The sequence below is a fragment of the Ranitomeya imitator genome, chromosome 1 (genome assembly GCF_032444005.1).
Source record: "Ranitomeya imitator isolate aRanImi1 chromosome 1, aRanImi1.pri, whole genome shotgun sequence".
Lineage (NCBI taxonomy): Eukaryota > Metazoa > Chordata > Amphibia > Anura > Dendrobatidae > Ranitomeya > Ranitomeya imitator.
Window position 1 is genome coordinate 573,184,293 of NC_091282.1, and position 16,277 is coordinate 573,200,569.

Here is a 16,277-nt window from a genome sequence, read left to right on the forward strand (position 1 = left end):
CAGAAGGACTATCAAACTTCTTATATGTCACTTGGACTACAGCAGTATCTGATCTGAGTGGTTAAAGTGCTGGGATTTGAGCTCTCTTCAGTCCAAGCACAAGCAGCAGGAGCTTTTCTGAGTATTACAGCCAGCTCCTGCTATGGATGGCACTGGAACAACTCTTGTGTTTGCTATCCTCATATTGTTAACTCTTACCTGCTGATTTGCCTCGAGCCTGTATGGAGTATGCAGGTCCAGCACTCCGGCCAAAACGTGTTAGGCATGGTTCCACATAATACCGAGGTCCTGGACTACAATCACTGACATGAGCTAGTGAAAAAAGACAAACAAAGAAATCCCATATACTAAAAATAGAGATAAAAAAATAGAATGAAGCAAAATATTGTCATGCTAAATATGAAAGCATAGAATGTAACGTGATAGATGAATAGAGATAAAACACAAAAAGATGCATAGAACCCATTGTTAATTGATTTGTTATTCCAAGAGGATTCTCCCAGTGGACAACTTAAATGTGTTTGAATTTTTTTTTTTGCCCTTAAATCAGAGAGTGGTGTCACACAAAATACTTAATAAATAACGTTTCCCACATGTCTACTTTACATTAGCACAATTTTGGAAACAATTTTTTTTTTGCTAGTAAGTTATAAGGGTTAAAAATTGACCAGCAATTTCTCATTTTTCCCACAAAATTTACAAAACCATTTTTTTGGGGACCACCTCACATTTGAAGTGACTTTGGGGGGTCAATATAGCGGAAAATACCCAAAAGTGACACCATTCTAAAAACTGTACCCCTCAAGCTGCGCAAAACCACATTCAAAAAGTTTATTAACCTTTCAGGTGCTTCACAAGAACTAAAGCAATGTGGAAGGAAAAAGGAAAAACATTTTACTTTTTTCACAAAAAATTTACTTTGGAATCAATTTTTTATATTTTCACAATGGATATCGGGAGAAAATTGACAACAAACTTTGTTGTGCAATTTCTTCTGAGTACGCCGATGTCTCATATGTAGGAAAAAGCCACTGTTTGGGAGCATGGCAGGGCTCAGATGGGAGGAAGCATCGTTTGACTTTTTGAACGCAAAATTGTCTGGAATCAATGGAGGCGCCATGTCACGATTGGAGACCCCCTGTGTACCTAAACAGTGGAAACCCCTCAATTCTAACTCCAACCCTAACCCCAACACACCCATAACCCCAATCCCAACCCTAACCACAAATCTAACCCCAACAAACCCTTGACCCTAATCCTAACCCTAGCCCTAACCCTAACACTGGCCTTAACCCTAACTTTGGCCCAACTCACTTTAGCCCAACCCTAACCCTAACTTTAACCCAAACCTAAAGGTACCGTCACACTAAGCGACGCTGCAGCGATACCGGCAACGATCCGGATTGCTGCAGCGTCGCTGTTTGGTCGCTGGAGAGCTGTCACACAGACAGCTCTCCAGCGACCAACTATGCCGGTAACCAGGATAAACATCGGGTTACTAAGCGCAGGGCCGCGCTTAGTAACCCGATGTTTACCCTGGTTACCAGCGTAAAAGTAAAAAAAAAACAAACACTACATACTTACCTTCCGCTGTCTGTCCCTCTGCGATCTGCTTCTCTGTCCTGTGTAAGCACAGCGGCCGGAAAGCACAGCGGTGACGTCACCGCTCTGTTTTCCGGCCGCTATGCTTACACAGGGCAGAGAAGCAGAGCGCCGAGGACAGACACCGGAATGTAAGTATGTAGTGTTTGGTTTTTTTTACTTTTACGCTGGTAACCAGGGTAAACATCGGGTTAGTAAGCGCGGCCCTGCGCTTAGTAACCCGATGTTTACCCTGGTTACCAGCGAAGGCATCGCTGAATCGGCGTCACACACGCCGATTCAGCGATGTCTGCAGGGAGTCCAGCGACGAAATAAAGTGCTGGACTTTCTGCAGCGACCAACGACATCACAGCAGGATTCTGATCGCTGCTGCGTGTCAAACTGAACGATATCGCTAGCCAGGACGCTGCAATGTCACGGATCGCTAGCGATATTGTTTAGTGTGACGGTACCTTTACCCTAACCCTAACTTTAGCCCAAATCCCTTTAGCCCAACCCTAACCCTAACTTTAGCCCAACTCACTTTAGCCAACCCTAACTCTAACTTTAGCCCAACTCACTTTAGCCCAGCTTACTTTAGTCCAACTCACTTTAGCCCAACCCTACTCCTGGTGGAAAAAATGGAAATAATTACAGTACAGACCAAAAGTTTGGACACACCTTCTCATTTAAAGATTTTTCTGTATTTTCATGACTATGAAAATTGTAAATTCGCACTGAAGGCATCAAAACTATGAATTAACACATGTGGAATTATATACTTAACAAAAAAGTGTGAAACAACTGAAAATATGTCTTATATTCTAGATTCTTCAAAGTAGCCACCTTTTGCTTTGATGACTGCTTTGCACATTCTTGGCATTCTCTTGATGAGCTTCAAGAGGTAGTCACCGGAAATCGTAAGTGGGATTTCTTGCCTTATAAATGGGGTTGGGACCATCAGTTGTGTTGAGCAGAAGTCTCGTGGATACACAGCTGATAGTCCTACTGAATAGACCGTTAGAATTTGTATTATGGCAAGAAAAAGCAGCTAAGTAAAGAAAAATGAGTGGTCATCATTACTTTAAGAAATGAAGGTCAGACAGTCCGAAAAATTGGGAAAACTTTGAAAGTGTCCCCAAGTGCCGTTGCAAAAACCATCAAGCGCTACAAAGAAACTGGCTCACATGAGGACTACCCAAGGAAAGGAAGACCAAGAGTCACCTCTGCTTCTGAGAATACGTTTATCCGAGTCAGCAGCCTCAGAGATCGCAGGTTAACAACAGCTCAGATTAGAGGCCAGATCAATGCCACACAGAGTTTTAGAAGCAGTCACATCTCTACAACAACTGTTAAGAGACTTTGTGCAGCAGGCCTTCATGTTAAAATAGCTGCTACGAAACCACTGCTAAGGACAGGCAACAAGCAGAAGAGACTTGTTTGGGCTAAAGAACACATGGAATGGACATTAGACCAGTGGAAATCTGTGCTTTGGTTTGATGAGTCCAAATTTGAGATCTTTGGTTCCAACCACCGTGTCTTTGTGCGACGCAGAAAAGGTGAACGGATGGACCCTACATGCCTGGTTCCCACTGTGAAGCATGGAGGAGGAGGAGGTGTGATGGTGTGGGGGTGCTTTGCTGGTTACACTGTTGGGGATTTATTCAAAATTGAAGGCATACTGAACCAGCATGGCTACCACAGCATCTTGCAGCGGCATGCTATTCCATCCGGGTTGTGTTTAGTTGGACCATCATTTATTTTTCAACAGGACAATGACCCCAAACACACCTCCAGGCTGTGTAAGGGCTATTTGACCAAGAAGGAGAGTGATGGGGTGCTACGCCAGATGACCTGACCTCCACAATCACCAGACCTGAACCCAATCAAGATGGTTTGGGGTGAGCTGGACCGCAGAATGAAGGCAAAAGGGCCAACAAGTGCTAAGCTTCTCTGGGAACTCCTTCAAGATTGTTGGAAGGCCATTTCCGGTGACTACCTCTTGAAGCTCATCAAGAGAATGCCAAGAGTGTACAAAGCAGTCATCAAAGCAAAAGGTGGCTACTTTGAAGAACCTAGAATATAAGACATATTTTCAGTTGTTTCACACTTTTTGTTAACCCCTTCCCGACCCATGACGCCACGTAGGCATCATGAAAGTCGGTGCCAATCCGACCCATGACGCCTATGGGGCATCATGGAAAGATCGCGTCCCTGCAGATCCGGTGAAAGGGTTAACTCCAATTTCACCTGATCTGCCGGGACAGGGGGAGTGGTAGTACAGCCCAGGGGGGGTGGCTTCACCCCCCCCGTGGCTACGATCGCTCTGATTGGCTGTTGAAGTGAAACTGCCAATCAGAGCGATTTGTAATATTTCACCTATTAAAACTGGTGAAATATTACAATCCAGCCATGGCCGATGCTGCAATATCATCGGCCATGGCTGGAAACACTGATGTGCCCCCACCCCACCCCACCGATCGCCCCCCAAGCCACCGATCTGTCCTGTACACAGAGTTCCGCTCCCCTCCGTCCTCCTGTCCGCTCCCCCCGTGCTCTTGTCCGCTCCCCCTGTGCTCCAATCCCCCCCCGTGCTCCAATCCAACCCCCCTGCACTCCGATTCACACACCCCCCCCGGTACTCCAATCCACCCCCCGTGCTCCAATCCACCCCCCCGTGCTCCAATCCACCCCCCATGCTCCGATCCACCCCCCCATGCTCCGATCCACCCCCCCGTGCTCCCCCACCACCCCATCATACTTACCGAGCCTCCCGGGGTCCGTCCATCTTTTCCATGGGTGCCGCCATCTTCCAAAATGGCGGGCGCATGCGCAGTGCGCCCGCCGAATCTGCCGGACGGCAGATTCGTTTCAAGTGCATTTTGATCACTGTGATAAAACTTATCACAGTGATCAAAATAAAAAAATGCTAAATGACCCCCCTTTGTCACCCCCATAGGTAGGGACAATAATAAAATAAATAATTTTTTTTTCTTCCACTAAGGTTGGGGTAAGAACTAGGTTAGGGTTTCGGTATGTGCACACGTATTCTGGTCCTCTGCGGATTTTTCCGCAGCGGATTTGATAAATCCGCAGTGCTAAATCGCTGCGGATTTATCGCGGATTTACCGCGTTTTTTCTGCACATTTTGCTGCGGTTTTACAACTGCAGTTTACTATTGGAGCAGTTATAAAACCGCTGCGGAATCCGCAGAAAGAAGTGTACAGCGATTTTTGTTTCCCATAGGTTTATATTGAACTGTAAACTCATGGGAAACTGCTGCGGATCCGCAGTGTTCTCCGCAGTGTGTGCACATACCTTTAGAATTAGGCTATGTGCACACTGTGCGGATTTGGCTGCGGATCCGCAGCGGATTGGCCGCTGCAGATTCGCAGCAGTGTTCCATCAGGTTTACAGTACCATGTAAACCTATGGAAAACCAAATCTGCTGTGCCCATGGTGCGGAAAATACCGTGCGGAAATGCTGCGTTGAATTTTTCGCAGCATGTCAATTCTTTGTGCAGATTCCGCAGCGTTTTACACCTGTTCCTCAATAGGAATCTGCAGGTGAAATCCACACAAAAAATACTGGAAATCCGCGGTAAATCCGCAGGTAAAACGCAGTGCCTTTTACCCACGGATTTTTCAAAAATGGTGCTGAAAAATCTCACACGACTCCGCAACGTGGGCACATAGCCTTAGGGTTAGGGTTGGAATTAGGGTTGGGGTTAGGGTTATGGTTAGGGGTGTGTTGGGGTTAGGGGTGTGTTGTGGTTAGGGTTGTGATTAGAGTTATGGCTACAGTTGGGATTAGAGTTAGGGGTGTGTTGGGGTTAGTGTTGGAGGTAGAATTGAGGGGTTTCCACTGTTTAGGCACATCAGGGGTCTCCAAACGCAACATGGCGCCACCATTGATTCCAGCCAATCTTGTATTCAAAAAGTCAAATGGTGCTCCCTCACTTCCGAGCCCCGACGTGTGCCCAAAAAGTGGTTTACCCCCACATATGGGGTACCAGCATACTCAGGACAAACTGCGCAACAATTATTGGGGTCCAATTTCTCCAGTTACCCTTGTGAAAATTAAAAATTGCTTGCTAAAACATCATTTTTGAGGAAAGAAAAATGATTTTTTATTTTCACGGCTCTGCGTTGTAAACGTCTGTGAAGCACTTGGGGGTTCAAAGTGCTCACCACATATCTAGATAAGTTCCTTTGGGAGTCTAGTTTCCAAAATGGGGTCACTTGGGGGTTTCTACTGTTTAGGCACACCTGGGGCTCTGCAAACGCAACGTGACGCCCGCAGACCATTCCATCAAAGTCTGCATTTCAAAAGTCACTACTTCCCTTCTGAGCCCCGACGTGTGCCCAAACAGTGGTTTACCCCCACACATGGGGTATCGGCGTACTCAGGAGAAACTGGACAACAACTTTTGGGGTCCAATTTCTCCTGTAACCCTTGGGAAAATAAAAAATTCTGGGCTAAAAAATTATTTTTGAGGAAAGAAAACGTATTTATTATTTTCACGGCTCTGCGTTATAAACTTCTGTGAAGCACTTGGGGGTTCAAAGTGCTCACCACACATCTAGATAAGTTCCTTTCGGGGTCTAGTTTCCAAAATGGGGTCACTTATGGGGGGTTTCTACTGTTTAGCCACATCAGGGGCTCTGCAAACGCAATGTGACGCCCGCAAAGCATTCCATCAAAGTCTGCATTTCAAAACATCACTACTTCACTTCCGAGCCCCGGCATGTGCCCAAACAGTAGTTTACCCCCACATATGGGGTATCACCGTACTCAGGAGAAACTGGACAACAACTTTTGGGGTCAAATTTCTCCTGTTACTCTTGGGAAAATAAAAAATTGCGGGCTAAAAAATCATTTTTGAGAAAAGAAATTTTTTTTTTTATTTTCATGGCTCTGCGTTATAAACTTCTGTGAAACACTTGGGGGTTCAAAGTGCTCACCACATATCTACATTAGTTCCTTTGGGGGTCTAGTTTCCAAAATTGGGTCATTTGTGGGGGATCTGCAATGTTTAGGCACACAGGGGCTCTCCAAACGCGACATGGTGTCCGCTAATGATTGGAACTAATTTTCCATTTAAAAAGCCAAATGGCATGCCTTCCCTTCCGAGTCCTGCTGTGTGCCCAAACAGTGGTATACCCCCACATATGGGGTATCAGCGTACTCAAGACAAACTGGACAACAACATTTGGGGTCCAATTTCTTCTTTTACCCTTGGCAAAATAGGAAATGCCAGGCTAAAAAATAATTTTTGAGGGAAGAAAAATTATTTTTTATCTTCATGGCTCTGCGTTATAAACTTCTGTGAAGCACCTGGGGGTTTAAAGTGCTCAATATGCATCTAGATAAGTTCTTTGGGGGTCTAGTTTCCAAAATGGGGTCACTTGTGGGGGAGCTCCAATGTTTAGGCACACAGGGGCTCTCCAAACGCGACATGGTGTCCGCTAACAATTGGAGCTAATTTTCCATTCAAAAAGTCAAATGGCGCGCCTTCCCTTCCGAGCCCTGCTGTGTGCCCAAACAGTGGTTTACCCTCACATATGAGGTATCGGCGTACTCGGGAGAAATTGCCCAACAAACTTTAGGATCCATTTTATCCTATTGCCCATGTGAAAATGAAAAAATTGAGGCGAAAATAAATTTTTTGTGAAAAAAAAGTACTTTTTCATTTTTACGGATCAATTTGTGAAGCACCTGAGGGTTTAAAGTGCTCACTAGGCATCTAGATAAGTTCCTTGGGGGGGTCCAGTTTCCAAAATGCGGTCACTTGTGGGGGAGCTCCAATGCTTAGGCACACAGGGGCTCTCCAAACGCGACATGGTGTCCGCTAACGATGGAGATAATTTTTCATTCAAAAAGTCAAATGGCGCTCCTTCCCTTCCGAGCCTTACCATGTGCCCAAACAGTGGTTTACCCCCACATATAAGGTATCGGTGTACTCAGGAGAAATTGCCCAACAAATTTTAGGATCCATTTTATCCTGTTGCCCATGTGAAAATGAAAAAATTGAGGCTAAAAGAATTTTTTTGTGAAAAAAAAAGTACTTTTTCATTTTTATGGATCAATTTGTGAAGCACCTGAGGGTTTAAAGTGCTCACTATGCATCTAAATAAGTTCCTTGGGGCGTCTAGTTTCCAAAATGGGGTCACTTGTGGGGGAGCTCCAATATTTAGGCACACGGGGGCTCTCCAAACGCGACATGGTGTCCGCTAAAGAGTGGAGCCAATTTTTCATTCAAAAAGTCAAATGGCGCTCCTTGCATGTAATCAGAGGAGCATGTACCTGGGAGCAAGAAGGGGAACTAACTACAGTAAAGACCAAAAGTTTGGACACACCTTCTCATTTAATGATGTTTCTGTATTTTCATGACTAATAAAATTGTAAATTCACACTGAAAGCATCAAAACTATGAATTAACACATGTGAAATTATATACTTAACAAAAAAGCGTGCAACAACTGAAATTATGTCTTATATTCTAGGTTCTTCAAAGTAGCCACCTTTTGCTTTGATGACTGCTTTGCATACTCTTGGCATTCTCTTGATGAGCTTCAAGAGCTAGTCACCGGAAATGGTCTTCCAACACCTTTTTTGTTAAGTACTGTATATACTCGAGTATAAGCCGAGATTTTCACCGAAGACAGCTGTCCGGGAGAAGGAGCCGGACGCTGGGAGCAGGTAAGTATGTCATATTTACCTGTCCCCGTTCCCGCCGCCGGGCAACGCTCCATCTTCCCGATGCCGCTCCATCTTCCCGGCGTCTATCCGCTCTGACTGTTCAGGTCAGAGGGCGCGATGACGCATATGGTGTGCGCGGCGCCCTCTGCCTGATCAGTCAGTGCGCAGAGACGCCGGGACCGGACGCTGGGAGCTGCAAGCAAGAGAGGTGAGTATGGCTTTTTTTTCTTTATTGCAGTGGCAGCAGCGGCACAGATTTATGTGGAGCATCTATGGGGAAATATGAACGGTGCAGAGCACTATATGGTACAGCTATGGGGCAGTATGAACGGTGCAGAGCACTATATGGCACAGCTATGAGGCAATACTGAACGGTGCAGAGCACTATATGGCAGAGCTATGGGGAAATAATGAACGGTGCATAGCACTATATAGCACAGCTATGGGGCAATAATGAACGGTGCAGAGCACTATATGGCACAGCCATGGGGAAATAATGAACGGTGCAGAGAACTATATGGCACAGCTATGGGGAAATAATGAACGGTGCAGAGCACTATATGGCACAGCTATGGGGAAATAATGAACGGTACAAAGCACTATATAGCACAGCTATGGGGCAATAATGAACGGTGCAGAGCACTATATGGCACAGCTATGGGGCAGTATGAACGGTGCAGATCACTATATGGTACAGCTATGGGGAAATAATGAACGGTGCAGAGCACTATATAGCACAGCTATGGGGCAATAATGAAAGGCGCAGAGCACTATATGGCACAGCTATGGGACAATAATGAACGGTGCAGAGCACTATATGGCACAGCTATGGGGAACTAATGAACGGTGCAGAGCACTATATGGCACAGCTATGGGGCAATAATGAACGGTGCAGAGCACTATATGGCACAGCTATGGGGAAATAATGAACGGTGCAGAGCACTATATGGCACAGCTATGGGGCAGTATGAACGGTGCAGAGCACTATATGGCACAGCTATGGGGAAATAATGAACGGTGCAGAGCACTATATGGCACAGCTATGGGGAAATAATGAACGGTGCAGAGCACTATATGGCACAGCTATGGGGAAATAATGATCTATTTTTATTTTTGAAATTCACCGGTAAATGCTGCATTTCCACCCTAGGCTTATACTCGAGTCAATAAGTTTTCCCAGTTTTTTGTGGCAAAATTAGGGGGGTCGGCTGATACTCGGGTCGGCTTGTACTCGAGTATATACGGTATATAATTCCACATGTGTTAATTCATAGTTTTGATGCCATCAGTGTGAATTTACAATTTTCATAGTCATGAAAATACAGAAAAATCTTTAAATGAGAAGGTGTGTCCAAACTTTTGGTCTGTTCTGCATGTTCTGTCCGTTTTTCATGGACTGGTTGAAAAGAGAAGCTGGAGAAACATTTTTTATTTCTCATCCGAGAAAAATTTATGAAAGTCAGAGCAGCTCTAACGGTAAAACTAAGAACTGAGACACTGCCCAGTTTCTGATCAAAACAATGATAAAACCAATTTTCTCATATGAGAAAAATCACTGATGTCTCAAAGAGCCCTGAGACTGCACTAACAAATGGGAAGTGAACCTGTGATTCTTATACACTGCTCCAAAAAATAAAAGAAACATTAAAATACCACATCCAGATATCACTGAATAAAATATTTCAGTTGCAAATCTTTATTCATTACAAAGTGAAATGTGTTGAGAACAATAAAACATAAAAATTATCAATGTAAATCAAAAATAATATCCCATGGAGGTCTGGATTTTTAATGATACTTAAAATCAAAATGGAAAATCAAATTACACACTGACTCAACTTCAGTAGAAATGCCTCAAGACAAGGAAATGATGCTCAGTAGTGTATGTGGCCTCCACATGCCTGTATGACCTCCCTACAATACCTGGGCATGCTCCTGCTGAGGCAGTGGATGTTCTCTTGAAGGATCTCCTCCCAGACCTTTAAGCATCAGTCAACTCCTGGATAGTCTGTTGTGCAACATGGTGTTGGTAGTTGGAACGAGGCATGATGTCCCATATGTGCTCCATTGGATTCAGGTCTCGGGAATGGGCAGACCAGTCCATAGCATCCAATCTTTCATCATGCAGAAACTGCTGATACACTTCAGCCAAATGAGGCCTAGTATTGTCATGCATCATAAGGAACCCGGGGCCCAGTGCATCTGCATATGGTCTTACAATGCGTCTGAGGATCTCATCTTGGTACCTATGGCTAGAACATTAAGGGCTCTGCGGCCCTCCAAAGAAATGCCTCCCCACACCATTACTGACCCACTGCCAAAATGGGCATGGTGAAGGAGGCTGCAAGGAGCAGAACATTCTTCACGGCGTCTCCAGACTCTGTCACGTCTATGCTCAGTGTGAACCTGATGTCGAATCTGCCAATATTGTTTTTTTCAGGCAAATGCCAATCGCCCTGCTTGATGTTAGGCTGTAAGCACAACACCCACTTGTTGAAGTTGGGCCTTCATACCACCCTCGTGGAGTCTGTTTCTGACAGTTTGAGCAGACATATGGATGTTTTGCAGGTCTCTAACACTGCTCCTCCTGTTCCTCCTTGAAGAAAAGAGAAAGTAGAGATCCTGCTGCTGGGTTGTTTCCCTCCTATGGCCCCCTCCATGTCTCCTGGTATACTGGCATGTCTCTTGGTATCTGCTCCATGCTTTGGCCACTGTGCTAACACAGCTAAACTTCTTGCAACAGCTCGCATTGATGTGCCATCCCGGATGAGCTGCACTACCTGAGCAACTTTTGTGGGTTGGAAACACTGCCTCATATTACTGTACAGTACCTCTAGGGATGAGAGCCAAGACAAAATGCAAAAGTGACAAAAACAACAGACAAAAATGATAAGAACAGAGAAATGGTCTGTGGTCGGACCCTGCAGAACCACTCCTTTATAGGGGTTGTCTTGCTAATTGCCTATCATTTCTACCTTTTATGTATTACATTTGCACAACAGCAGCAGAAATTGATTCACAATCTGTGTTGCTTCATAACTGTACAAATTGATTTAACAGAAGTGTGATTGAGTTATATTGTGTTTTTAAGTGTTACCTTTATTTTTTTGAGTAGCGTATATTAGTAACTGCATCAAAATCATATCCCCAACACATTTGTTAAAAGAAAGTAGACAACCTCTTTAAGCATCATACTCACCAGAGTGACTAGTCCGTCCATGAAAAGAATATGCTGGGCTTGAGTATTTAGTATAGTCGTGGCCCACAAACCCTACTGTAGGGGGCAAGTTATATCGTCCAGGTCCAGGACCTAAGAGTGTGGAAAAATCAGTGATATTTCCCATTACACATACAAAACTATTTCAGTGTAGTACATGAGTTGAAGATGTGCAGATAAAAGTTGGATACCAGTCCTTAGAGATGGAGCCTTATTAGAGTTTGCCTGGTGTGGACAGAAATTTTTTACAAACATTTCAATAGAAGCCCCTCCTTCAGCATCCCTATCTATTTGTATCTATCCATCTGTAGAAACCAGCGTATCTATTCACTTCATAGACAACCCATTGATTTCAATGACAATTGTAGAATACACTGGCGGCACTGCAGGAAATAAACACAGAATAAAGATGATCCATGTGACTAAGGACTCTTTCACACTTCCATTTTTTACAATCAGTCACAATTCATCAAAATGTTGAAAAGACGGATCCTGTGCAGATAGTAAAAAACTGATGCACTCGGTCCCTTTTTTGTGACGGACCCATGCACACATTGTATATGCATCTTCGCCGCATTTTTCCGCTGCGAAAACGCATACATAACACAACCCAAGTTAAAAATAACAAAAATCATAATATTCTTACCTTCCTACCTACCCGCTGCCTTCCCGATGCTCACGATGCTGCCGGCAGCTCCCGTTCCCAGTGATGCCTTGCGAAATGACCCGATGACGTAGCGGTCTTGCAAAACCGCTACGTCATCACAAGTCATTGTCTTGCAATGCATGTATATGAGGAGTAAGAACATTTCCAGCCATCATAAGACTTGTATCTCGTGTTTAGGAGCAGTTTTTCCATCTGTAAAAGAAGCCCCTGCAATTTCTTTTTGTCACTCTCCACCCTTGTCTTCCCCCAGTTTTTTTCGCCCACCTTCTCCAAAACATTTTATAGCATGGGGTGTAATTTGATCACTCACTGAAGACAGATCTGTATTCAAATTTGAGCAGTTTTTGGGGGCAAGACAATGATAAGTGACAGGTGTGTTAAAAAAGAGGCATTTTTTTCTGTAATAAGATACTGTATGTTACAAAGATTGTTAATTTCACTTGTTGATTTATAAAAAATAATAAGATCATAACTGAAGCATATTACAGTATCATAGTCTGCTCTCCCGATCTACATGTCTCACACTGGTAATACCTTATTTCATTTATAATAAGAAAAATGTCTATTTCTCTGGAATAAGAAATCAGATCACAGATATGAAGGTATCATGTTATTCAGCTTCCTATGACCTAGATGCCCATATATTCGGCTTAGGAGAGTTGATCCTACTGACAGATTCCCTTTAAGGTAAGGTAGTTTTATTGTACCTTGCGTGGCAGTTTTAGCTAGAGAACTTTATGGTAAAGAGAAAATGCATCTATCTGATAAATAAAAGACAAGATTATGCAGACTGGGCAGAAAGATCATAAAATCTTTCCATCTAATAGGTATAGAGAAAACTTAAAGGAAGGCTAAAGGATGTGCAAGGAGTTGTAGGTTTTCATCATCAAGCTGGGAACAATTGAGTTACAGCAGGAGATGCTGTTTAATAGTGAGATGATAGTAAATAGTAACAATAATAGCCCCCAAAATAATACTCACCAGTCTCCTTTGCTGCAATCATGGGTGGTTTTCTTTCTGTATGCTCTCCCATATTTTGCGACTCACTTGGCAGTCTCTTCATAAATAATTTATTAAAAACAAAAGGTTTACTGCAAATATTCTAAGTCTATTAGATTCAATAGAACTTAAAATTGTCACCTATTCCTCATATATCTACCCCAATTTTCCAGTCTTTGAATGAGTGAAGATGTCTTGTCATAGATGTCCCCGTGCTACACTGCAGGTCACAGCATGGTAATGTGACCTGAGGATGTTCTAATGAGTGTAAGCTTATCCCATGGCTGTCTCATCAACCCCTCCCAAACATACCCATCAGCCCCACTCACTCAGGTTCCAAGTCACTGGTGCAAGACCAGTTCCATTATGACTATTGCTCAAGCTTATTTAACTATTTATTTACTTAATCAGTTACCACGCTTGCTACCGCGCGGAGGCCCATTGTGCATGACCAAAAATGCAGAAGATTTACGTTAGCTGTCTTCTGCACTTATGCACAGTGCCCTTTGATGCAGGGAAGAGTACATCCGGATTCAGAGGCGCAAAGATTCTGACAAATCGAGCTGCACACATGTGCAAGGTTTGCAGAGAGCTGGCGATGATGCCAGCTCTTGTATATCATGTTATCACACCCTATGTGTGATATAACACAGGAGTGTGATAATATGCAGAGTGGGACAACTAGTCTAAGGCCTAATTAGCATAAGATAAATTTATGCTGCAGCTATGCAGGTAACTGCAACTTCCACCAGATGGCAACAGAGTGGATGGAAAGTAACAAGTCTGCAAGGGCAGACCTGAAGCTACCACCAGGTGGCACCAGAATGGTCAAACAAGCCAAGTCAAAACCTAGACCGTTACATAGTAGAAAGGGAAAAAACAATAACAGAGTCAGTGGAGTGCCAAAGGGTCAAATAGCAGACAAGAGGCAGAAGTACCAGGGACCAGAGGCAAAGTGAAGTCAGAGTCAAAGCCGAGTCAAACACAGAAATCCAAAAGCAATCAGGAAACACTAAAACAGGACGGGCAGAGAAGGAGGAATAGACACAGGCAAGGTTAGAAACCACAGCAGGACCAATCAGGGTACTACTAGTGTCAGGTACTAACGCTGAAGGCAGAAAATATAACTGACACCACCAGCTGGATGCAACGGAGCTAAATAGCAAACCTGAACCCAGAATGAGACAGAGCAAAGTTAACCCTTGACATGATCAGCCCAGGAAAAGGGCAGACGGGACTCAAAACCAGGACCAGATCATGACAGATAAATGGAATTTTTTTATGAAAACCACAAAGCCCCATTTTTCAAATCTCATGTCTCATTATTTGATCATTACTTTGGAGTGTGTTTACACATCCCAGTGATTCTGAGATTGTTTGTACATATTGTACTTTATGTCAGTAGTAAATTTAGGTTGATATATTTTTTGTATATTTCTGAAAATTGTAGAAAATTTTGAACAATTACAAATTTTCAAACTTTTAAAAAATTAATAAACATTTCCGGTATATTTACCTTACTTCAGAATAATTTTTCAATAAACAGTGACTGTGAACAGGGAAGCACACAATAGGCTAAAACCCAAGAGACAGTTAAAACTATAGGTTTGCTCACTTCGGGTGGTTGTGTAAAGATACAACCACTATAAAGGTAAACTTTTGCTGCCCCATGGCTGGAAAAAGATCCGCCAGAGGGAAATGACCAAAACATAAAAAAACAAGTTTAACCCCTTAGCGACCGCCGATACGCCTTTTAACGGCGGCCGCTAAGGGTACTTAAACCACAAACCACAAAAAGTGTATAGCGCCCCCCACAGGCCGATTTTCTCCGGGGTCTCAGCTGCCGAGGGTAGCCGAGACCCCAGAGAACATGATTCGGGGGGTTTTTAACCCTCCCCGCATTTGCGATCGCCGGTAATTAACCGTTTACCGGCGATCGCAAAAAAAAAAAAGCGATCTCTTTTTAATTTCTCTGTCCTCCGATGTGATCGCACATCGGAGGACAGAGAAAAGGGGTCCCAGGTGGCCCCCCAATACTCACCTAGCTCCCCCGATGCTCCTCGTGTCTCCCGGTGGGCGCCGCCATCTTCAAAATGGCGGGCGCATGCGCAGTGCGCCCGCCGGCCGGCACCGGGAGAATCTTTGGGGTCTCGGCTGCCTGGGGTAGCCGAGACCCCAAAGAGCATGATCGGGGGTCGGTTTTAGCGACCCCTGTTTTGCGATCGCCGGTAATTAACTGTTTACCGGCGACCGCAAAAAAAAAAAAAAAAAGTAAAGTGTAATTCTCTGTCCTCTGATGTGATCGCACATCAGAGGACAGAGAAATAGGGGGATTCGGGGACCCTAGCATACTCACCTAGGTCCCTGCATCCTCTTGCTGCTCCTCCTGGCCGCCGGCAGAAGAACATGGCGGACGCATGCCCAGTGCGCCCGCCATCTGTCTCCATCTGCCGGCCGGCAGGAGAACAGCGGTTAGGGCTAAAATTAGGGTTAGGGTTAGGGGTAGGGTTAGGGGTAGGGTTAGGGGTAGGGTAGGGTTAGGGTTAGGGTTAGGGGTAGGGTTAGGGGTAGGGTTAGGGGTAGGGTTAGGGGTAGGGTAGGGTTAGGGTTAGGGCTAGGGTTAGGTTAGGGGTAGGGTTAGGGGTAGGGTTAGGGGTAGGGTTAGGGTAGGGGTAGGGTTAGGGCTAGGGTTAGGTTAGGGGTAGGGTTACGGCTAGGGTTAGGTTAGGGGTAGGGTTAGGTTAGGGTTAGGGGTAGGGTTACGGCTAGGGTTAGGTTAGGGGTAGGGTTAGGTTAGGGTTAGGGGTAGGGTTAGGTTAGGGGTAGGGTTGGGGCTAAATTTAGGGTTAGGGTTGGGGCTAAATTTAGGGTTAGGGTTGGGGCTAAATTTAGGGTTAGGCTTCTTTCACACTTACGTCGTTACGGGGCCGTCGCAATGCGTCGGCCCGACATACCGACGCACGTTGTGAAAATTGTGCACAACGTGGGCAGCAGCTGTAGTTTTTCAACGCATCCGCTGCCCAATCTATGTCCTGGGGAGGAGGGGGCGGAGTTACGGCCACGCATGCGCGGTCAGAAATGGCGGATGCGACGTACAAAAAAACGTTTCA

At 44.7% G+C, this 16,277-nt stretch overlaps 1 protein-coding gene across 1 annotated transcript in view; it reads right to left on the reverse strand.

Moving 5' to 3' along the window:
• CIMAP1D (CIMAP1 family member D) overlaps positions 1–13,214 on the reverse strand; it is a 130,579-nt gene extending 117,365 nt beyond the window's left edge. The window contains exons 1-3 of the mRNA XM_069767821.1: positions 13,150–13,214; positions 11,484–11,594; positions 199–312 (exon numbers count right to left, since the gene is read on the reverse strand). Of these exons, the coding sequence (XP_069623922.1) occupies positions 199–312; positions 11,484–11,594; positions 13,150–13,201 (277 nt within the window). The 5' untranslated portion in view covers positions 13,202–13,214. The remainder of the gene's footprint in view (positions 1–198; positions 313–11,483; positions 11,595–13,149) is intronic.
• Between the last annotated feature and the right edge of the window lie 3,063 nt (positions 13,215–16,277).